General features: G+C 43.3%; 2 protein-coding genes across 2 annotated transcripts; one reads left to right on the top strand and one right to left on the bottom strand.

Moving 5' to 3' along the window:
- The first annotated feature begins 7,596 nt into the window (after nt 1-7,596).
- Nucleotides 7,597-15,445, top strand: ddx19b (DEAD-box helicase 19b). Its single transcript, XM_030373657.1, has 12 exons — nt 7,597-7,823; nt 8,106-8,145; nt 8,243-8,341; nt 8,588-8,723; nt 9,036-9,128; nt 9,298-9,400; nt 9,712-9,826; nt 10,104-10,281; nt 11,956-12,193; nt 12,444-12,606; nt 13,013-13,204; nt 13,892-15,445. The coding sequence occupies exons 1-12, from the start codon at nt 7,767-7,769 to the stop codon at nt 13,951-13,953; spliced, it is 1,476 nt and encodes a 491-aa protein (XP_030229517.1). The 5' UTR covers nt 7,597-7,766; the 3' UTR covers nt 13,954-15,445.
- pusl1 (pseudouridine synthase like 1) lies at nt 15,199-24,244 on the bottom strand. The gene is made up of 8 exons (XM_030373658.1): nt 23,741-24,244; nt 23,595-23,655; nt 23,087-23,274; nt 21,168-21,317; nt 18,595-18,765; nt 16,891-16,945; nt 16,487-16,649; nt 15,199-16,087 (listed from the first exon to the last, which is right to left on the bottom strand). Exons 1-8 carry the CDS (start codon nt 23,794-23,796, stop codon nt 16,023-16,025), a joined length of 909 nt encoding a protein of 302 aa, XP_030229518.1. The 5' UTR covers nt 23,797-24,244; the 3' UTR covers nt 15,199-16,022.
- Nucleotides 24,245-24,458: the final 214 nt, after the last annotated feature.

Below are 24,458 nucleotides of genomic sequence, written 5' to 3'. Positions count from 1 at the left end.
GAGAGAAAGAGATACTAAGAATGAACGAGAGAGCGAGGGAGAGAGGGGGAGGGGGAGGAGAGAAGGAGATATAAGTTGAGCACTGATAATCAAATAATATATACGTTTGTTTCATATTTATATTTCCAAATGTCCACATTCCTGTCCCCTAGGCAAGCCTGTGCGCTGGGCATCTCAGTTTGACCTTGGTCTTCCCTCTGGGCTAGTGCAGAGGAAATGCCCCCTGTAACCGTGGTCACTCTGCTTGAATCAATGAGGATTGTATGAAGCAGGACCTAGCATGGACACGGCATGCAAGCATTGACAAACAATTCACATTTTCCTGCACGTTTATGGTAAATATATGACGTCATTGGTTCATGCCTTGTACCTGTTTGAGACTCGTGCATGTTTGTAGATGGGCTTGGATGTTATTTTGTGTGTGAGTGTGTATGCGTAAGCGTGTGTGTGTGTGTGTGTGTGTGTGTGTGTGTGTGTGTGTGTGTGTGTGTGTGTGTGTGCGCGCGCGCGCGCGCGCGTGTGTGTGTGTGTGTGTGTGTGTGTGTGTGTGTGTGTGTGTGTGTGTGTGTGTGTGTGTGTGTGTGTGTGTGTATATGAGGCAGGCAGTGGGATCAGGTATTCCCTTGCTATGGAAGTCTCTTCTGGAAAATGACAGGAAAGATGTCCGGGAGCCAGGATATTAGGACAGGAAGGACTTCTGGGAGCAAGGACATGATGACAGGAAGGACTTAAGGGAGCAGGAAGATGATGACAGCAAGGACCTCTGGGAGGAGGGACATTGAAACGATGTTCTGGCATAAATAATATCGTCCTGGCTCCCTGGATCATCTTCTCTACGCTTCTCTCAAAAAGAGCCTCTGACCAAAACTAAAATTAATAAATCAACAAACACATTGTTGAGCCTGAGTCTGTTGGCACGTGATAGGTGTCCGACGCTTGCTCAATACGTCATTCTTTCAAGCAAGATCCCAGTTGGAAAATGCTCTCTGGCTCATCTCAAATGTATCTCCCGCTATTCCTACATAGTCCAACACCGATGAGGCTTAATGTGTTTGGGTCCAGAGCGCCGGGCCTCATGTTTAGTTTAACACCAGCAGGATCGGAGTGGAGCTCCGTCTGTTTTCATGGTGGGAGCAGAGGGTTAGTCAATTGAAGTTTGAGACGGACAGCCGAGATGGAGATCTCTAAATGAACCAACATCAAACACTCCCTTTGTTTTCCAAGGAACGGGTCGGCACTCGCAGGGAGAATGTGAGGAGACGCAAGAGAGACAGGGAGAGAAAGGGAGACAGCGAAAAGGAGCATACAGAGAGAGAGAGAGAGAGAGGGGAAGAAAGAAAGGAAGGGAGAGCACAAGAGAGGATGGGAGAAAGATGAGATAAACTATGTAAAATACCAAGAGAAAAGAAAGAAAAGTCAGAGCAGATGAAAAGAATGAAAGTAAAAAAGAGAGAGAGAGAGCAAGAGAGAGGTAGAGATAGCGAGAGGGGTAGAGAGAGGCAGACTCAATATGCTGAAATGTACGCCAGAGAGTCAGACCCACCGGATGGTTACTATAGCAACCTTATTCATGGACTCCTCTCTCTCTCTCCTTCTACCAACACCCTCCGCTCCCTACCCCTTTCCCTCTCTATGTCTCCCTCACTGCCTGCCTGCTTTGCTGCTGCTGCTGAATGACTATGAAGGGAACATCTGAGAATCAACCTTTTTTTTTTTATCTCTCTCTCCCAGCCATTGCAAGAATCTTTGGTGCAGTGGCATCCTTATCCGGTCTGATTGCTCGTTTGCATACAAGGGGGGCATTTCTTTGCACTTGCACGCGCAACTGTTCTTTTTCTTCCTCCCCACACCGGGTCGGTTGTGTTTTTCCTTGGCGCCATCCATCCTGCCACACCTTTCTTGTTGTAATTCCCAGGATGAACCAACCGCAACAGACGCGTCAAGCTGACAGCAAACGGTCAAAGACGCGTCGCTGCACAGCCCAGAGGCACAAGGTCATGGACAGTTCAAGTGAATGACCCTAAGAGTGAGCTAGCCTTCCCTGTTCACTATATATCACACCAGGTCATACCTCCCTCCCTGATGTTCTCATTCGGACGCACGCACGCACACACACACACACACACACACACACACACACACACACACACACACACACATACACTGTATGTACAGTGAGCAGTGATGGGAGTGGTATGAGGAGGATCAATGATATGATGGGGGCCCAGACTGGGACACTGGCTGGAGGTTGTGTGGTGGGTAGCAGCAGGGATCTTCACTGGTATGTAAGGCCTACCGAGTGGGCATGTGTGTCTGGCTCCAGTCCGGGTTCCTCTGCACCATGCAAAGCCCCCACGCACCACCGTACAATTCAGAGACATGCACACACCCATAGACACAAACAGTAACATAAAAATACAATGTTGGACACGACACAAACGTATACATATATGGGTACGGGTAGACACCACATATATAGACAGCTATGCACAACAGAAACATTGATATGGACAGAGTGTACATGTACACACAGACACAGACACACACACTGACACATGCATGCAGTATAAAGACACACACACATAAACCAACACACACACACACACACACACATAGTGTAAAGATTCAAACACACATTCCCAAGCCAAGGAAATACACACTGGGATGGAGAACAGAGAGAGGAGCGCGTGGCCCCAAGCTCACTTAAAGCATGAAGATCATTTCAAAATGGAACAAAATGGCGAACTGTGTGTCTGCGTGGCAGAGTGGCTCTCAGCAGGGGCCTGGGGCGAGATGGCATGTAACTGTGCACGCGTGCCTCCTGAATAAAAGATACTGACCCAGATGGAAATCAACCATTGGTCACTTAATTTGTCCTACATGCATGATTGGCTCGTCGCCAACACACTGTCTAATTGTCCAATCAATTAGCATGTCTGGAGGGCTCTCGTGTGTGTGTGTGTGTGTGGGTGTTTGTATGTGTGTGTGTGTGTGTGACCCTGCAGATACTCAAACGGTACCGGTGAAACTCATAGCGTTAGCATAACAAATATCAGCAAGGATGTAAAACATTTGGAAACGTTCCTTATATCATGTCGTCATATGTTTTTGCGTGTGTGTATGTGTGTGTGTGTGTTTGTGTTGTTAAGTCCCTTTTCACAACTCTGTGCATCCTGCATATATTTATGAAGAGAGATTCATGGGGGGGAAATGATTTAGAAAGAGCTTGAGTCAACTGGCATTAGGAAGCTCAGTGATCCAGACAGGAGTCAAGCAGCAATGTGCCAAAGCCGGGCTGCATGGGACCCAACGCAGCAACACCATATGTCCACAGGTCTGCATGAATGGTCCCTGCTGAAAGGGTGTTTTGTATCAACATTGTACTGAGCCCTCCTACATTATTGATATGCAATTTGATTGCCTGCCTTTAATAAATGATTAGGGAATTCAAAATTGTCAGAGATGACCTTTGGCCATTGGCTCTCTCTCCTTCGTGGAGAGAGAAGAGGAGTGGGGTCCCGAGCTTGTGTTTGCTCGGTCTAATGTGGCTTAAAAGGACTAAACCAGCCCGAGCGATCAACCATCGGAATCATTACCGATCACATTTGACTTTTCTGATAAAATGGCTTTATTGTACAGATTCTGCGAAGAACGTTTAGCGTGAGCCAGCCTGCAAAGAATGAGAACGGGAATGTGAACGCTGGCCCTGGTATGGCCCTGTAACAATGTGTGTCAGTCCCGAGTTATGGACCACGCAACAATGAACCGCCATGCGTGTACTATACAAAATGTATTATCACATAGACCTAAGGGCTACATTGCTATTCTTTTTGTTTGTGCTCTCGTTTACATAGAATGTTCTTGGGCCAAATCAGGATAAAAGAAAGCTTCAGTCTGTCTGTCTGTCTACCCATCCATCTATCCATCTATCTATCTATCTATCTATCTATCTATCTATCTATCTATCTATCTATCTATCTATCTATCTATCTATCTATCTATCTATCTATCTATCTATCTATCTATCTATCTATCTATCTATCTATCTATCTATCTATCTATCTATCTATCTATCTATCTATCTATCTATCTATCTATCTATCTATCTATCTATCTATCTATCTATCTATCTCCCCCCCTTCTCTCTCTCTCTCCCCCCCTTCTCTCTCTCTCTCTCTCTCTCTCTCTCTCTCTCTCTCTCTCTCTCTCTCTCTCTCTCTCTCTTTATCCCTCCTTATCTATCTGATTGAGTGACTAACTGACTGACTAATTATTAAAGGTGGAGGTCGTGGTTCAGAATCATATAGGAACTATAGCGTTATTGACCTGTTACAGTAAATGTTTCCCTGCTCCTCTGCTTGATTTGGTGGAGGCATTGCAGACATTACGTAAAACACTATGGATATGTGACATAATATGTTATATTTACAGTAACTAAATCATCCATTCTGGGTGAAGGAAGAATTTTTCAAAATACCTCCCATGATATTCATATTTTCAATGAAATGCAGAAAATTACAGTAAACATGCAATACTTCTACTATAACAATGATGCGCGCGTAATTCTATCCGAGAACAGACAGTGGTCCGGACTGAATGAATGGTGCTGTTCACTCTGCACCAGTAGCCTTTCCTGAGAGAGCCTCCCGAATGCCAAGGAACTGCCGTGCCTCCACCACCACCCTACCCTTCTGCAATCCACCCTCCCATCAACTTTCAGACATCCTCCTGCAGATATAGCAATCGCTGCATCAACATGTTGATTCTGGGGGTGTGTGTGTGTTTCTTCTTCTGGGCTGTGTGTGGTTCTGATGCGGAGTGAAGGACTATTGGTGTGAAACCAAATAACTTCTCTGGAGGGGAAGAGAGGAAGAGCAGTGGGTTCTCAAAGAGAGTTCACCTGCAAATGTCCCTCACCCTTTCTCCCTCTTTTTTCTATTTTCTTCACTCTCTCTCTCTCTCTCTCTCTCTCTCTCTCTCTCTCTCTCTCTCTCTCTCTCTCTCTCTCTCTCTCTCTCTCTTCTCTCATTCTCTCTCTCTCTCTCTCTCTCTCTCTCTCTCTCTCTCTCTCTCTCTCTCTCTCTCTCTCTCTCTCTCTCTCTCTCTCTCCTCTCTCTCTCTCTCTCCTCTCTCTCTCTCTCTCTCTCTCTCTCTCTCTCTTCTCTCCTCTCTCTCCTCTCTCTCTCCTCTCTCCCCCCCTTCTCTCTATCTCTCTCTCTATCCTCTCTCTCTCTCTCTCTCTCTCTCTCTCTCCCCCCCTTCTCTCTATCTCTCTCTCTATCCTCTCTCTCTCTCTCCCTCTCTCTCTCTCTCTCTCTCTCTCTCTCTCTCTCTCTCTCTCTCTCTCTCTCTCTCTCTCTCTCTCTCTCCCTCTCTCACTATGTTCGGTCTCTCTCTTCTTCTATGTGGACGGTGTCTGTTTACAGGATTTTCTTTGCTTTGATTTCTATGATCTGTCAATAGCCGATTAGGAACCTGAGAGCCGCTGTGTAAGAGATAGACACAGAAAAAAGACTTTCTCGTTGAGAAAGATTTCTCGTTGACTAATAACATTTATTTTACAGTAGTAAGAATTAAGAGGTCTGCATTTCTTTTTTTTAAACAGTTATACAACAATTCCTTATTTTCTTCCTTGAGTGCTGTTTTAAAATAAATGTCAGGCATGACATCCTCCCAGCAGGACTCTCCCCAGGCCATGTCAACAGAACAAGCCCTGGACCCAGCCCTGCTGGGGGAGGTGGTCAGGCTGCTGAAGCAGCAGGACCAGGGCCTGGCGGAACCAGAAGGCTTGAGACACGAAAGAAATCACCAACAGCATGCATTTAAGACTCTTCTCTGAACACAATTCAATTTCTGTTGGTCCATATTTCTCTTTTGAATAATCCTTAATATATAAATATATGTATATATATACATATATATATACATACATACATACATACATACATACATACATACATACATACATACATACATACATACATACATTCATACATATATGTATTAATATATATATATATTCATTAGTCATAGGCACATCGACACATTTGACATTCACAAATCATTGGAGACGTGCATTGTGCAATGCTTTTTCTCTCTGTTCGATTTGAGGCTAATGACAGGCGATCACGGGACTTTACATAGACTTCCTGTCATATGGCCATGTTTACGCCTTTCCTTATGTGACGACTCAGTCAAGTAACGATGAGTCTCGTTCTCCTCAAAAGATCCCTGGGGATCTCAAACCTTACTTTAACTTTTTTAGTTGCCATGGATACCTCTGGTGAGGCAGCCGATTGGAGGAAACAATAAACTCAGGCTCTCTTTCAAGCCCTCGACAATTTTGTCTCCAAAGCTGACGGTCTGTTGAGTGTCCTTTTATATTCTCACACACGACTTACATGCCTGTTTGCGCATGTGTGTGTAAATATGTGTTTAGAAATACCCTCTCTAGCTTTCTATATGTGTCTCTCCAGCTCTCTCACACACACGCGCGCGCACACACACACACACACGCACACACACACACACACACACACACACACACACACACACACACACACACACACACACACACACACACACACACACACACACACACACACACACACACACACGTTCATGTATATTGAGCAGCAGTGAATGTCGCATGAGATCAATGTAATCTTCCTCAGCACAATTCAAAGCCCCACTTTCATCAACCATCCATCCATCTATCTATCCATCTATATCTGGCCTAATGGGATATAGGGACGAGGGGGAAGGTGTCAGATCAATTCTGCATTCAATTAAGCTGCGCTCGGCCCCAGTAGTGTGGTCTGCGGAGGTGACCCCTCTAGAGCTACTTTAATCTTCAATAGCAGTCAACTTTAGTGAATAATCAGACGACAGGGGATTCTTGGATGACAGCGGCAAACGGCGCCTTCAACAGGATGTAGCCCTGGATCCTGTGCCAATGGAGGAATTGTTTGAACAACTTTACTCTTTGGGAGTATAGATCTCCATTGAACCAGAGGTTGGACAAAATGGACAAATCAGCTTTGCTCTGGCCCCAATGGGCTCCCTTTGCCTTGCTGTCAGGGCGTGGTGGGGATCTTCTGGATCTAATGTGTCGATTCAACTCCTCACAAATCTCCTCGGGGCAACTTGATTTTCACAAAATATCCCCTCCTGAAAAAAATCCCCCCCTATTCCCATACACAATTTCCTTTACCGTACCGTTGAGTTCATTGTGTCCCAAAAAAAGTCCTAAATTATTTTTTAATAATTACAATTGTTCTAAAGTGAGTAAACAAAGTGAGATATAATGACAGTAAGGTAGAAGAAAGAACCAACATATACATATAAAAGTTATTCGTCATATATATATTTTAGCGCCACCTACAGTTCGAAGAGAGCTACACATCTTCACACTGGCCAAACACAAGTTACCGTTACTTGAGATAATACTGTGGAATTAGAAATGACATATATGATTGTATGTATAATTTAACTAAAACTCGCTAGCGCTGCCTCCTTTTAAATAACGGAACATTTGGTTGCAACTACAAAATGGGATTAGGTAGGAACGGCCGTTATGGAACCATTGTTTTACCGCAGCTTTCCCCTCGGTCGTTTGAGAGGCGGTGCACGTAGCCGAAGTCGTCACGCCATTGTGCGAGATAGTTTCCCGAGTGTTTTAGTCTTACTTTATTAATAACTCTGTTCACTGGCTGTCTTAACTATTTACTCAACCTCTCTAAAAGTACCACAGAACAAATACCAGTATGGCTACGGACTCGTGGGCTCTCGCTGTGGATGAACAAGAGGCGGCGGCCGACTCGGTACGTAGCACGCCGCTAACCCGAATGCTAGCTGGTTCAATGAATGCGTTTTGCGTAGTCGGCTGATTTGCAAACGCTATTCATTCAACCTTCAATCGATTAGCGCTTTGTACCGGTCAAAAGGGTCAATTAGACTCCCGACAACCATGCATACGTGCTCTTAAACAGAGTGATGAAACTAATGTATTTGGCCATTCACTAATGCTATCTGTAGCGCTTGATCTTGGCACCCAGTATGCTGGGGTTTAGTAGTTAAACATTTGTTTATTTTAACTTTTGCAGATAAGCACCCTACAAATTAAAGACACACTAGAGGAAAATGGTAAGTGAAGTGACATTTTTTGTTTCAACGCCCCTCGGCCAAGAGGTGCGTCAAGCAGTACATCTTCAGACGTCTACTAATCCTACACACATTACAGGAACTGCTGGCAGCACTGTCAACAAAACAGAAGAGAGCAGTACAGCAGCCAAGTCGGAACCAGACGCCCCAACCAAGACAACAGACGAGGATGAGAAAGGTGAGCATGATCATGTGGTGCGATTATTGTGGACTGTTCCTGCTGAAACTGAAATGGTCGATTCATCGATCTACCATTCAACTCCAATAAGTATTTGGTTTGAGAAGTGAACTTAAGAATGCTAGAATAGTTTCCTACGTCGGCATTTAGCTTTAGTTGATCTGCAACATCAGAAAGTTGCCGTTACCTTCTCTGTTTACCTAGAACACGACCTAAACTAGACGTTTCTGTCTGCCTTTATTTCAGATGACAAAGCGGCTCAGTCACTGTTGAACAAGTTGATACGGAGTAATCTGGTCAACACCACCCACCAGGTGGAGGTTCTTCAAAGAGACCCCAACTCTCCCCTTTACTCTGTGAAGTCCTTTGAGGAGCTACGACTGTAAGTAACTTCAAATTCTAAATCTACAGGCATGTTTGTTTGAGTCCTCCATACCTTTTGCACCTTGCACAACAAATCAAAGTATTTGCCTACTGTCTGACTAATTTCTACATATGCACGCACACAGATGGAACTTGTCATTCAAGAATTGTTAAATTGTATTTGTGCAAATTATTTTGTTCGACCAATAATGTAAAGGCCTCTAATCTTGCCTTTACTTTCTCTGCCCTGTGCTTTCATTGTGGGCATGAATAGTCTTGTGTATTGTCAATCTAGGCCTGTGACTCTAGTATCATTCTTTTTACCATGTAGTAAACCTCAGCTCCTTCAAGGAGTGTACGCCCTGGGCTTCAACCGACCCTCAAAGATCCAGGAGACAGCCTTGCCCATGATGCTGGCAGAGCCGTAAGGATACTCTTAACTGATGTCCCGTTCCTAATTATCTTCAACGTTGTAACTTGACCATTGTGTTAACCTGTTGCTCCCCTGAGTTGTTGAGGGTTTGTATAGTTGCTAGATTTGTTAGTATCTATCCTCTCAGGGACTTCTTAATGAGCTATCATGGTCTCTGCAGTCCACAGAATCTCATTGCCCAGTCACAGTCTGGCACAGGGAAAACGGCTGCATTTGTCCTGGCCATGCTCAGCCACGTCGACCCCAACAAGAAATATCCTCAGGTAGGTTTTACCCTTTGAGATATTATACATGTTAAAATTATATAAAGGCCTATATACCTTTTTTTATTTTTTTTATTTGTCATGAATAAAGACTAAAGCTTAAACTCTGACCGTGTATCAAGTATATCAGTCCATTATTTATGTTATGGTTGAGTTTTTTATGTATATTGAAAACATATAAAATCACTGATCATAGTTTGGGTCCATTTCTCATCTTGCCTGGATATTGGCTTAGGTTACGGGCTTAAGCATTTTGAAGCTCGTGAAAACATACATCTTATTCTATCCCCGCTGCTTTCTTTCCATCACAGTGTCTGTGTGTGTCGCCCACCTATGAACTGGCCCTTCAGACCGGCAAAGTGATAGAACAGATGGGGAAACACTACCCTGAGGTCCAGCTGGTCTATGCTATCAGAGGAAACAAGTGTAAGGACTCAACATCTCTATCTACTGCAAGGGACCAAATGGCTCGGTGTTATATGGCTTACATCCTGGGGACCGAATGATGTGCGCCAAACTGACTCAACCACAGAACACATTTTATCTCCATTGTCTGATATGTATCTGAATTCGGGCACTTTGGATAAATCAATAATCACATCACTTTAAATGTTTTAGGGGTGTGTCCCCGTAGGGTCACCAGGGTTTGAGGAGCGCTGCTTTATTTGACTCTGGTGGCTGTCTGTCTTTCCCTTCGCTCCAGTGCAGCGGGGCATGAAGCTCCAGGAGCAGATCGTCATCGGCACCCCGGGGACCATGCTGGACTGGTGCATCAAGTTTAAGTTCATCGACCCCAAGATGATCAAGGTGTTTGTGCTGGACGAGGCGGACGTCATGATCGCCACGCAGGGCCACCAGGACCAGAGCATCCGCATCCAAAGGTCTCGGACACCATTCAGTGTGCTTCAGACGGCGTTGCCTTTTATAACATGGATGTTAAGACCAAAGCTTACCAACGTAGATATTTATCTAAAGTTGCAAATATGATGGAGCGCAGGCCAATGTTTGACCTCATAGTCAAGGTTACTCACAACAAACCTGATGAGTATAATGGGTATGGAACCTGGGAATCATAGCCGCAGAATCAAATGCACCAGCTAGAGCAGACATGGGCGATGTATCGCCCCAGGGCCAGAAACGGCTCATGGACCATCTCACTTCTGCTAAAAAAAAGTACATGTACAATACGTATGTGCTTTTCTTTTGTGTCGAAGAAGCGGGGTGTAGGGGTGTACGGTATAAACGGTGCTGAAGGTATACCGGTGTGAATTTGCGTTACGGTATGGATTTTGACGTTACCTCGGGACCGGTGTGACCGGTAGACAATGTTGTGTGTAACGCGTAACAAAGGAGGTAATGCGTTTATACAGTTCCCTAACTACTTTTTCATGTAAAAAGTAAAGTTACGAGCAACTACTGAAAATATGGTAACGAAACATAGTTCCTTTTTCAATTCGGCACCACGTTACTTTTCCCAGGGACAGATTGACAGCGATACTGCCTTCTCAGGCAGTATGCTATTGCTCAAGTACGCAGTTGCGCAGCAAGCGCTCCTGCGTCCTTGCGCAATAGGCCCTTCACGAGCTCTCATTCCACAACGTACGAGATAGACGCTGGTAGCGTGAAGCCGTCTCTGCAATCAGACATTGCTTCCGCAGGCATTTTGAAAGCCAGTCCTTACAACAAAATGCCAGTGGTGGAACGAGATGACAAACGTTGTCACTGTTTACCTGTCTAAGGACATGGTTCCCTTTCAAAATGTCGATAGAAAGGGCTTTAAAGAGATGGTCAAAACACTCGATCCCAGGTATACGTTACATGCCCGCACACACTTCAGCCAAATTGAGATGCAAAAACTATACGGCAAGGTCCGCAAGCAAGTGGAGAAACAAATCCATACTATTAAACATTAGTGTTTTTCAGAGATGGAAGTAACTTGAGAAAAGATTTTAATTTTTTTTATGTGGTTTTGCTGCCTTTCCAGTATTTTACCCCTCAGAGGGATTTATATCGAAATTAGAAGATAAAATTAACATACCGTGATATAATACCGTTACGTCTATTCCTCAAATCATACCGTGATATACATTTTAGTCCATACCGTACAGCCCTACGAAGAAGTCTGCTATAGTTTTCAATGCACGCGTAATGGCAATCAGTTTAATCTGAATTATATACACGTTGTCCGTTTCAACCACACCAGAGTTACACTGGCCATGCAGTTTTCTTAACTTCTTTTTACTGTTTAATAGCAGAATCCCCTTCAGAGATTCTAATGTGTCAATCGGGGACAAATGGAATCATGAGGTATTTCTATTGTTTAGGGAAGGATCCTTTTTAATTAGCCCATTGTGTAGAAATAACGAGGTGTGCAGCTGTGTGACCCTCCAACCAAATCCCACAGGTGGGCCTTGTGTTATGCTTTCCCGCCTTCATAAAAGCACATGGAATTAAGTCGTGCTGAGTTTGACACTGGAATTCATAAACGATCAAATTCATTTCCTGTGGTTGACTTGCACCATCTGACTCCAGACTCGACCTTCTCCCACTCCCAGAACGCTGCCAAAGGACTGCCAGATGCTGCTCTTCTCCGCCACCTTCGAGGAGTCAGTCTGGAACTTCGCCAAGCGCATCGTCCCCGACCCAAACATCATCAAGCTGAAGCGCGAGGAGGAGACGCTGGACACCATCAAGCAGTACTACGTGCAGTGCACCAGCAAGGAGGAGAAGTTCCAGGCCCTCTGCAACATCTACGGAGCCATCACCATCGCCCAGGCCATGGTCTTCTGCCACGTGAGTCCCTGCAGATGTGCTGTCGCTGGCTCTGCTGATTGGGAGGGGAACCCCTCGCTATGGCTTGGTTAGGGCTCTGTTTTCTACACCGCGTTTTGGTGCATTGTCACCGCTCAGTATTGCTTTTCCAACACACTAATAAATAATGAAAAGGGTTGAAGTTATTCATTCTTACTTATTCATGGGCTGTGGAGGGCCTCTTCAGTTTATGCTAACTTAACGGAGTGTTTGGCATTACTCTTTCATGTAGACGAGGAAGACGGCAGGGTGGCTGGCTGGGGAGCTGTCCAGGGAGGGCCACCAGGTGGCGCTGCTCAGTGGGGAGATGCAGGTCGAGCAGAGGGCTGCTGTCATCGACCGCTTCAGGGACGGCAAGGAGAAAGTGCTGGTCACCACCAATGTGTGCGCACGAGGTGAGGAGGAGAACCCAGTTTCCACCTGCTTTTATCCACCAAAAGTTCTTTTTATGATTTATTTCTACCTATTTATGAGTGAATATTTAAATTAAAAACGATAGGTGTCTTCTCAGTTTAATTAGAAATGTATTGCATAATGAATTAGTTTCATTGAAAACTTTAGAGAAAATAACACATAGGCCTACCCTTTTATCTGACCATTTCAAGTCGAAAGGGGATGAATAAATATTTTCATGCAGAGCAGCCATTAGGGAAATAATATTGAGCATGATTCCAATACAACAAAGTAATTCATGCTCTGATTGTTTTATTTAAAAGATAAACTAAGAAGACAGTTTGAGAGTAATCGAGTTGGGAAGAGGCCAGGTTACTGTACATGTGTCTTCTGTTTTCTCCCATGCAGGTATTGATGTGGAGCAGGTTTCCGTGGTGATAAACTTTGACCTGCCGGTGGACAGGGAAGGGAACCCTGACAACGAGACATACCTGCACAGGATTGGCCGCACAGGCCGGTTTGGCAAACGGGGATTGGCCATCAACATGGTGGACAGCAAGTTTGCTATGAACGTCCTCACCAGGATTCAGGAGCATTTTAGTAAGACCAAAACGTGTATCATATAATTGTATAATAATAATCAGAATTTTAGGCCTTAAAATGTCTAATACAATTGTGACAGCAATTCTCATGGGAGGTCAGAAAAACCTCAGGGTTTTGGGATCAATGGCTCTTTAAAGGCATCTAAGACACGTGATTCTATTAATTATTTGTCCATCTTAAAAAATATAAGTCACGAGCTGGACACTGTTGGATACAAAAGTATGATGTGGTCCTACACCGACAAGTCGACCTTTCTTCACTTTGTCATGTTATGACTATAAGCCACATTACTATAGTGGGAACCTTTTTGTCTGGGGCTGGTTTAAAACATCTGGTTAGCTGTTTTCACAACGTTTTAGACTTTCTCCGTCAGTACAGACATACAGCGGCCGACTAACAATCAAAACTAAACGAGTTACAGTTGTTAATTACTAAAAAATCAGACTGAAGTGAGCTCCATGTAACTAACTAAAACAATGTCAGACAGTTCCTACCCAAGAGACTTAAATGGCTGTGACTGAATAATCTAGGTTGGCAATTAAGAGGATGAGACATGTAGATGTGATATGCAAAGGAGGTGAAGTCTTGCTAATCGTTTTGTTTTTGAATGGCTCACGGGTTTTATTATCCAACCAATGCCAATTATATTTGCCATTCATTCCCAATGTCTTCTTTCCTTTACAGATAAGAAAATAGAAAAGCTGGACACTGACGATCTGGATGAAATTGAAAAGATCTCCAGCTAAAGACTGCAGGGACAACATGACTCTGAAGGCCTCCTTCCGCTCAGAGGACTGTACCTACCGCTCCTGCAGTGTTTTATGCTTTTACTTTGTATTTTATTTTAGTCAAGAGATATAGCTACAAACACAGCATTAGGTTTACACGTGGAACTGTTTTTATCTCGGGCGGGTGTTATTTTATGTCTGTGGAACAGCACGCCCCCATTTCGCTCAATAAAGTATGTAAGCTTTTGCACCAGTCGCAGTGTGATGCTGCAAAAGGCTGCCCTAGTGGGCTCTGGGTCACTGTGCACACATTGCGATCCCCTTTCATGTGCTTGCTACAGTGAGACATGTCCTTTGTTGTACTGAGATTGTTTTGTTTTATAATGGCTTGATTCTGAAGCAGCCAAAACTGGAGTACAGCTGATCTAGTGGTGCCAATGTTATTAGTCCGTTGAAATCAGGAACATATTACTTCTGAATGTAATCCATATCATGTTAAGACTTTGAATTGGTAAGATGTAAAGTACGAAGGGTGAATATGGGTATGCTGTAGCGAGGGAGAATTTGATTACCTGCCATCGACTAGGTAAACTTAAGCAAGCGGTGGTCTGGTTTAGGGTCTATGCAAATTTTAATCATGTCACTCCATATTCAGAGCATTACATTGAAAACAAAGACCTCAGTTTTAGCTTACGTTTGGCATCAAAATGTCAGGCACTGTTGGTACCTCGGTTACCAGCGCTGCATTCGTCTCTCCCTGTCATGTTGTGAATATCTTAACCACTTTCGGTTGGGCTAAGGGGGTCTATGGGATTTATCAATCTCCTTTTAATCAGGGTTAATAGTGGAACTGGTGATCAACTGTATCTCTCACACTCACTGTGCTCCACGCATCCACTCATTCTTAAGGATTGTACGGTGGACAAAATGGACCTAATGCCTTCAAGTGCATTTTAAATGTACAATTTTGTATTTGCCATAGGAAGACATTGGGCTTGAATTCTTATATATATTGAAATGCAGGCAGTTTAGGATGTGTGAATTGTGTGTCGATACCAAATGTGTATTTGGCTAGAGTACCACAGGCCCTACAGGCTGATCAAACTGTCGCTCCAAACATGTTTGCAGGAGAAGAAATGTGTACTTATGTACAAATTTTAAAAGAAAAAGTTAAGGTCAAAGGTGCGGCGCAGTTTGATGCTTCCAAGAAGTGAGAACATTCCTTTCGACGTAGAATTTAAAAAGAAACTCGGCACTTCCTGGTCAAAGTGAGAGGAACACAATTTATTAGTGATACAAAAGGCGTCCTACGATGTGCTTTGATAATTGTCAATTTAACTTAAATACCCTACAAAACCTCATCTTTAACAGCGGCACCAAGAAGCACACCGATAGTATTCTGATCTGTGACCGGTCTGCTTGACAACTTGTTTAAAATGTGTAAATATATTCCTTGAGATGAATTTAAATTGTAGGCAAGTGGTTATAGAAAATAAACTCGTCTAAAGCCTTTATTCTCAAACAAGTGTGTTTCATTTTTGATACTTGGGTGTACACTTTACTTCAATGGAAGTGTCTTCAATGCAGATATAGATCTGTAATCTTATACAATTGTGATAAGTGGTACTATGACATGTTTAAAAAAAACAAAAAGTATATGTCCCGACTCCTGAGCAACCTACTCATACATCACTCATGTCCACTTCAGACGGGTGTTCGGCGTTCTGTAGCAACAACTGCAACTACTTGGATCAGGATGCTATCACAAGCATCCACAGCCATGTAGTACTGAACAATGTTACAATTAAAATACAAATGTTCTGTACCAAGACTGTCCTACAATTATTTTGCTCAACCATAGTATAATAACATTGATCTGATGTATAAAGAAACTTCACATTGTATTGTGTGTTCTTAATGCCAATGCCAGGGATACACAGACCTACTTCTGATACATGTAAAGATATAGTAAACATAACAACTTTACTGTCATTTGAGATAACAATTATCTCAAATGACGGTAAAACAAAGCAATTACACTCAATGTAAATGTATACAATGGAACTACGCCAGTGGAATTATTACTTTTAGTCTTCTGGGTTTACACTAGGAGAAAGACCCCTTTCCTCTCCCTCTTCTGGAAACTGCAGGTCTGTGGAGGCCAAAATATTGCAACTTCATATATAAAGAGATATAACGAGACATAACCGGTGGCCCTCGGCATAGGCCACTAAACAATACACAGGCATTCACAATGAAGCATTAATCGTTGAATAAACATGACCAATAGACCCTCTTCCTACATCGACAATAGATATTTGAGGCCAAGCAGGAAATTCTCCATTACCACAAAATTATTTCAGGTTGGATCCAAATGAATTACATATAAACTATCAGTATAGGTAATAACTTATTAGGGATGTGATAAACTTGAAATACCCTAATTTGTGGATAATATAATTATTATCCGAAGATACACGTTAAAACAAACAAACTTGAACAAATGAATGGAATATAAGTGGAATCACATGATGGTTTTTGTTGTTCTCACCTGCTTGGTTGTAGTCCACCCTGGTGAGGAAGAGGCCACGCGCTGGAGCCACAGTGCCCTGGGGGTAGGCCCGAGTGTCCCGGGCCTCCAGCAGCTCCCTCAGCTGGGCTACAGAGAGCCGTCCCTGGCCCACCGCCACCAGGGCTCCCGTCAACCTCCGGACCTGCAACACAAGGCCAGCCGACTGTCTGGGAATACTGTACTGTGGAACAATCATACATAGACACAAATCTACTCAAATAGGATTTATTCATGCGTATGATAGTCAGTAGTAGTAGATATCTTAAGACATCAGCTGGTGGCGCCCTTTCCTCACCGTGTTGAAGCGATACCAAGCCATGTATAATATTGTGAAGCATTATATATAGCATTATATATATAAAGGGATATAAACCAACACTAACCTGCTTATAGAGGAAGGATTTGCTTTTAAAGGTCAGCTCCCAGAACTGTATATCTCTACAAAATAAAGAGAAAACAAATGTCAAACAAAGTGTAACTATCAGGGCAAAGCTGAATTTGCTAAACCGATTCAGAGAAAAATAGTTCTACTAAGCTAAACGAGTAAAAATCGTTTGAGCAACAGCTACTTATCCTCGAAACAAAATATAAAAGGTTGGAAAGGCCATTTTGCATGGCACTGATGGCACCATTCGGCATCAAGCACTGAATGCAATGAACCAGAGAATGTGTTAGAGCTCTGTTAGAGATGGAATTGAAACATGTTAAAAAATATATATTGTGAAAAGTAAGATCGGGAATTATATTTCAATGGTTATTGGGAATTGCAAAGTACTTTGAACAATTTGCTTATATTAAAATAAATGTACATGTTATAATATGCTGAGGATAATTTTAAATATAGGAAAAAAAACCTCTTAAGCATAACCCCAATGATCCATCCGAGTTGACTGGAGTTTAAATCAATGCAGGCGCTCAGCCCAGACAGCCTTTACTCAAGTGTTGAACTCAGGTGAACACTTTAACATTGCAGTCACCACAATCATAGTTGTGGTTCTCCATTACAGGTCCATGGACCCTGGCACACACACACACACACACACACACACACACACACACACACACACACACACACACACACACACACAACACACACACACACACACACACACGCACGCACACACGCACGCACGCACCACGCAGTGTGTGCTTCAACCTCTTAGCGCTCAATAATTCAGCAGCCCGCTTCACGTCGCTTTATCCCTGTTACTCAGAATAGTGACCTTGATGAAGAGTAAAAAACACACAGTCCACCGACATTCAGCATCAGGGCATTTTGGTCAACTACGTTGGTCAACGTATTTCACCCAAAGGCATGTTACAAATTTGAAGTACTGATGCAAATTACTTCTCACACGACATGCAGGGCTGTGGGGGGGTACACTGTGACATTTATCTTACACCCCATGTACCCGTGTCCATATTGTGCACCATATTGGCTGGCTGAATAATTAATGGCCATGAAAGTGGCATTTGGCACAGGGAGCCCCCCTCATGGGCATGTTGCTATCCTTCAAACCTCCATGTCCTCCTCTCTTGATCCAAACCAGCCTCCTATTTAGTCCCTCCTGGACCAGGAAACATACATGAAGGTATGCTTCTGTGTAAAGTGTGTTAGGTTGCCATGTGTAACATTTCATCTAGCACGTAGCTTAAAACTATAATGATTTCCATCGTGCTATCAATAAAATGTTCTCCTGTAACTAAGATATTCTACAAATAAAAATGCTGGCCAGCCAGCTACTCACTCTTTGTTTACAATACTATCTCCACTCCCAAAACCCCTCCCACTCATGCCACCTAGCCACTCGAGCTACGCTGGTTTGCATCACACAGTTGCACGGCCAGTGAGAGTGGACAGAATAATGTTATTTCGTTGTTTTTTTATTCTGAAAGTCTCCCGCCTCCTTACTGGGAGTGGCTCCATCGTACACATTGGCACTTTAAGATTCATTCAATGGATTACCAAACATACCGACCTTGAACAATGAATAACACTTGATTAATAAGATATGATACAAATATGAAGCATTGACACTAAGGTACTGTGTGTAGGGAAACACCTTCCACACGTACCGTGAGCCTACCTGTGGAAATGGGCCTGCACAAATGCGTTCCCGGGCGCTATGTGGGCGAGGTCCAGGGTCTTGACGGGGCTTTTAAAGGGCATATCGGAGTTCACAGCCCTGAAGCTGCTGAAGTCGTGCGTCCCCACCAGCAGGGAGGCTGCCTCGTTCATGGCCTTCACGTTCAACTCCCTGATAAGAGTAACGTGGGTCATCAGGTCTGGACAGTATTTTTTCCAAAGCTAGATAGTAAACATAAACCATATTTTGTGGTTATCAAAAGTCAGAAACTAGAAGCATTTCTTTGGAACCGAACGGCGTTGATGTGATTGGCAGTGTTATCATGTCAACTTCTGGATGTGAACTATTAACTATGCGTGAAAAGGGCTAACAAGGGGAGAGTTAAAGTGATTCTGCTCATTATGTGTACCTGTTCAGCAGCGTTATGTTCAGGGGAGCATGTTGCTTCCATAGCTTTACCTTCATATTCTTATTCTAAGGCCTGTTTTTCCTGTAGGGTGTGTGACCAGAGAGAGCGAACATGAGGGAGACCCGCGCGGAGGAGAAACAAACAAAGTGTCTCTTAAGCTCTTTACAGTAGCCTGCAGCTCTCACAGCTTATAGCAAAGGCTTGAAAGGTGATAGACATAGACCTGTTGATAGACATAGCGCAGGGTTTGGTGTGTTGTTCTCCCGAAAGCGGATTTAATTAACACCTCAAACAAGACGGACACGCTGTATTTAAAGGTTTAACATAAAAGTTGTACAGTGTTTTATACCATATAGGATGGGCTCAAGCTTTAAGAAATAAAATCGATAAACTTCTTGCATTAAGTTTTGCAATCAATAAAACAAAGTTAAATTAAACTACTTTTTTGTCTCAGAGAGGGTGGAATACTGAAGAGGATTTAAAAGAAGAGAGTGTGGTTTGTATATCCAACGATGTCTTGCAAACCAATGATGAAAACGAATGAAACAGGCCTTTTTAATTTTAGGTACGATGGAATACAATTATTAAATCATCCAGATTGGAGAAACAAACATGGGAGTTAAATGGAAGAAGGGGAGCAGAGAAGCAAGAGGCAAAAACTATAAAACGTGTGGGTGTTGTTCTGCATAAGCCTGCAGCTATCTTGCCCTAGTTTCTCCTTAAAAAAAAAAAGTGAGGCAGGCAGAAGAACAAAAAGCAGTACGTCACGGCTTCTGGTCGCCTGCTGCGCCTAAACACTGAGCATGATGAAGCACTATGCATGAGCGCCTACACGAGTCAGCACTCCACGTGGAAACAGTTCAACTCTGTGTGGGCTGTCGTGTTGTCGTGCTCGCATGGCACGTGCACATCTTTGATGTGCTAACGTGTCATTGTGTGTGCACCACATAGCATTGTGTGTGTAGATGTGTGTGTGCACCACATATTATTGTTTGTGCATGCTCCTGTGCACCACATAGCATTGTGTGTGCACCAAATAGCATTGTGTGTGCACACCAAATAGCATTGTGTGTGCACACCACATAGCATTGTGTGTTTATGTGTGTGCATGCATACCACATAGCATTGTGTGTGCATGTGTGTGTGCACCACATAGCATTGTGTGTGCATATATGTGTGAACAACATAGCATAATGTGTGCACCATATATATATATATGGTGCACACATATACATATATATATATTGTGTGTGCACACAACATAGCTTTGATCGTGCACCACATAGCATTGTGTGTGCGTGTGTGTGAACCACATAGCATTGTGTGTGCGTGTGTGTGCACCAAATAGCATTGTGTTTGCGTGTGTGTGCACCACATAGCATTTTGTGTGCACACAACATAGCATTGATCGTGCACCACATAGCATTGTGTGTGCATGTGTGTGTGCACCTTGTTGTCCATTCTCAGCTCTTTTTTTTCCAATTCTAATGAAGGAATCCACAAACCGTATCTCCCTCTCGCACCATCTCTCTCAGCTGAAGGAAGGATAATGAAAGGATGGGAAAAAAGGATGTACCTCGGTGACGCGAAAAGAGCATCAGACCTAAGCCGCACCTGCAAACAACCTAGGCTTGAAAAAAACAAACCTGTATATAGGGCGCAACGGTGAAAGGCCACAAATTCCCTTTTTAAAGTACATGTATCCACGTGGTGTTTTGCATTGAAAGCTGCAGCATAACAAATCAATGATTCTGTTCTGTGCTTTTGGTCGATAGGGTCAAAAGATTACATGCAGGGCTCAAGACTGCAACCAGAATGGTTGCATTTGCAACCATTTATCCTGTGGATGTGAGGTAATTCTTTCCTCTGTGCCAGTACAAAAAGAACAAATAGATTCACCCCAAACATTGTAGCCTAATAGTGGCAATACTCCCCCATCATGAAATATTTAAATAGCGCTGTCGCGACGGAGACATTTCATTTCTGAAACGTTTGAATTGGTTGAAATTCAAGTTTTTTGGAATAACGCTTCAAAATGCCATCCAGTGGCTGCTGTTTGGAGGAAGTCACTGTCTTTTTCGATTCACTCTTTGTACAAGTTTCATTCATGTAATTACGGTAAATGTGTGGATGCGGGGATGACGAGATGAGGGGCTGGACTCACGTATTTTGGAGACCCCAGCACAAGCTGTGGTCGGTCAGGGGGAGCTGTGAGTGGTGGGGGGTGCCCAGGGCTATCCGGTAGACGTAGGTCCGGGACTGGGCGCGGTAACGGGCGTGGAAGTCAGCGGGCACGCGCTGAGCACGGGTGACCCTGAGGAAGCAAAATGGTTAATACAGCAGGCTCAGTTTTTAGCATTTAGGAAATTTCCCAAGATCTGTTGTAGATAAAAAATTAAAAATTAATATGTTATAATAATCATTCCCAATTCTCAATAAATTATTACTCAATACAAATTACACATTCATCTTCCCAGATATCGTTTCGTCCCTTAATTGTCACACTATGACTGTGTAAATGCCAGCATGAAAGCCAATGCGCTGTTAATTGTCCTAAATGTCAACATTGCAGCACCACACAGATCCATTGTCAGAATGCAGAAATAGCATTGAGGGCCACTGCCGACTGGGAATATCATGTAGCAGCTTATGTTATGACGGTTAGCATCACAAAGGAAACAAACACTTTCCACTGGGGCCTGACCAAATATGGGCCACTTCCACCACAGTCCCACATGCGGAGGCAGCCTTGACAAACTAAGTTACGCAACTGTGAATCATCCAGAGGGACATCAATTGAAATTCAAATTCCTCAAGGGAAATTCCACATTTATTCACCATTATTACAGTTTAAAATAATACACATATTTTTTATTTGATATGACCCTTATCTTTTGATGTCCGGCTGTTACTTTATTGTCACATTAGGTGGTGGTGGTGGTGGAGGAGGAGGATGCTGCCCTATATATATCAGCCTGTTAATGTGCGTGTCCTCCAGCAGCTCAACTGGGGAGCTTCTGAACCGCATGATCAGTGAGTGTTACTGACCATGCAGTGGTTCATATATGACAACTAAGACATTGTGTGGCTCAGCAAAATTTTTGCAAATTGCTCATTTTTGCCTTTATTCTCCTGGGAAAATGCTCTTTGTTTCATATTTTAGAAACTAAACTTTAAACCAAATCCCTGACTATGCCTTTCATGAAGACTTCTCTCTTTTAAGGCCCAATCCCATTTCTACCCCTTCCCCCTTCCCCTTCCCCCTCCCCCTTGTTTTGAAGGGGTAAGGGGAAGGCGTAGGGGGTAGAAATGGGATTGGGCCTTACCCTTCAAAACAAGGGGGAGGGTAAGGGGAAGGGGTAAGGGGTAGAAATGGGATTGGGCCTAATAAATGACCCAATTCGGTACACCAACGGGTAACAAAACAACAGGAAAGTAAATTGAGGCCGTGGTAGTGATTGACTTATTCTGTAAGGTAAAATTTGTTCATTGGCATAGAGCTTCCACACTCCTGTAAGCCCCATTCAGGGTTCAGGTAATCAGCAGTGTGTGATTCAGACTGCCTAGTCCCCTCTATTTGGTTTCTATGCTTTCTTCTTTTCATTCTCCATATGAGGCCATATGATACAGATCTCACACTCACCCTCTCTCCATCTGCTCATAAAATCAATTTCCTCCTCCACTCCTTATTTACTTCAGACAGGCGCTAAAAAGGCGATACTTACTATGAATCGTTTCCATTTTTATGTTGACATTAAGTCGGTTATATGGGCGATTCAAATAACATATGGCTTTTTAATGGCCTCTGAACTGTTAGCACTTATAAAGAATTGATACAATGCTTCCTAATGTGAGGCTGCTAACGTAATCACCTAGAAACATGTTTCGCAAACTTGCATTCATCTGAATATAAACCAGAAATGCACAATTTCGGAATTATCTTTTTGCTTTTATTTATATGGTACACAGGTTTAAAAGAGGGCTGTGATGGGCACAGGTTATCAACGGCGCATGTAATGCAGCTGTTTCAATCCCACGTTGCTCTTCTCATGTGTAGTGAAAGAAGCCTCTGCTAGGACTCACCTGATCTCCTCCGACAGCAGGTGGAAGTTGAGGGCTTCGAGGAGCACGTCATCAGTAAACGGCGGTTTATCATTGCTGCGCTGGAGGTCCAGATGGGCGGAGTTAGAGAGGGCGTGGACACCACTATCAGTTCTGCTGGAGACGGACAGAGACACTGGGTTGACTGGTTTCAACCGCCTCACCGCATCCTGCCAAGAAAAGCCAATAGCACCAAGGGAGGAAGAGGGAGAATGGTAAATTAGGGACAACTAGAGCAGTGTAAAATGATAAGATGGTACTTTATTTATCCTAGATGGGACATTTTTGAGGAAAAGATGAATCATCAACAACACATTATGGCAGCAGATGTGTGATAGGGAAAGAATACCTTTAATTATCATGTGTTACAACACCTTCATTACAATCACAATAGAACGGCATGTCTTTTCTCCATTGCAAGTTTAATTGAGATAAAAGTATAACAGTGTCTACAAACGGGCAACTTTAGCCTCCGACCAAGTAAACTCACCTCTATATGGTTCTGAACCCCTTTCTTTTGCTGCTGATGTGGGGGAGACCTCACTACACCACTGTTGGGAGATGGGTACCGTAGGCTTTACAATCGTATTCAGACTAATAGGCACGCTATTCACTGAAAGTACACAAGAAGTTTACCTATATTTTGTTCCAATGTATTGGAAAAATATCAGATAGCGTGCGCAGTTGTGCATGGCGTCCCGATTTTCTGAACAGTAAAAGATTCGTTTGCATGGTTCCTCAAAAAGCTTTGTGTTTATAACTTTGGTTACGAATGAAATGAAATTGCTTTGATGATGAAAACGGCATGAGATGCGACCAAGGGCGGATTGTTATTGCAGTGATCTTGGCTCCACGTGTTCGGATCCTCCAATCCGATAGAACACGCGGCTGATTATTGCAGAGATAATGCGCACAGAATGAAAACTATTACATCGGTCGGCGATGTTGACGTCCGTAATTACTGAGAACGTGACCTTGGTGCGTCCGCATCGAGGCTTGCACTTCATGTCACCACTGTTTATTTTTTGACAATACGGAGTTGGACTGCCGTCTGACCTGGCCAACATGTGCCTGCATAAAAGTATTTTGCACAGGCACAGTTTTCTCGCTCGGGTTCACTATCCTGATATGTTGATTTGAATGCACGTCTACCCCACATCTTGTGATACAATATTTTATTTGACGCAAAGATTTTTTTCAAATAAGGAGGGGACGGGTCTTTCAATGATTTCGTCACGATGATTCAAAGAGGGGTGTTTCCGTGTTGTAAACAAGCAAATTAATATGATTTCTGGCACATGTAACCAAATGTATAATATTTTACATGGAAACTTGTTTTTGGTTTCTCTCATCA

The sequence above is a fragment of the Gadus morhua genome, chromosome 13 (assembly GCF_902167405.1).
Source record: "Gadus morhua chromosome 13, gadMor3.0, whole genome shotgun sequence".
Lineage (NCBI taxonomy): Eukaryota > Metazoa > Chordata > Actinopteri > Gadiformes > Gadidae > Gadus > Gadus morhua.
This window is presented reverse-complemented; position numbering and strand designations above follow the sequence as displayed.

Bases quoted from the DNA above. Each gene is read 5' to 3' on its own strand.
- ddx19b (XM_030373657.1), top strand. From the start codon at position 7,767: ATGGCTACGGACTCGTGGGCTCTCGCTGTGGATGAACAAGAGGCGGCG. The intron at 9,129-9,297 runs GTAAGGATACTC...TGGTCTCTGCAG, and splicing joins CCCATGATGCTGGCAGAGCC to TCCACAGAATCTCATTGCCC. The intron at 13,205-13,891 runs GTAAGACCAAAA...TTTCCTTTACAG, and splicing joins CAGGATTCAGGAGCATTTTA to ATAAGAAAATAGAAAAGCTG.
- pusl1 (XM_030373658.1), bottom strand. From the start codon at position 23,796: ATGCACAACTGCGCACGCTATCTGATATTTTTCCAATACATTGGAACA. The intron at 23,656-23,740 runs GTAAACTTCTTG...ATCTCCCAACAG, and splicing joins TACATTGGAACAAAATATAG to TGGTGTAGTGAGGTCTCCCC. The intron at 16,650-16,890 runs GTTAGTGTTGGT...CTTGTGTTGCAG, and splicing joins AATCCTTCCTCTATAAGCAG to GTCCGGAGGTTGACGGGAGC.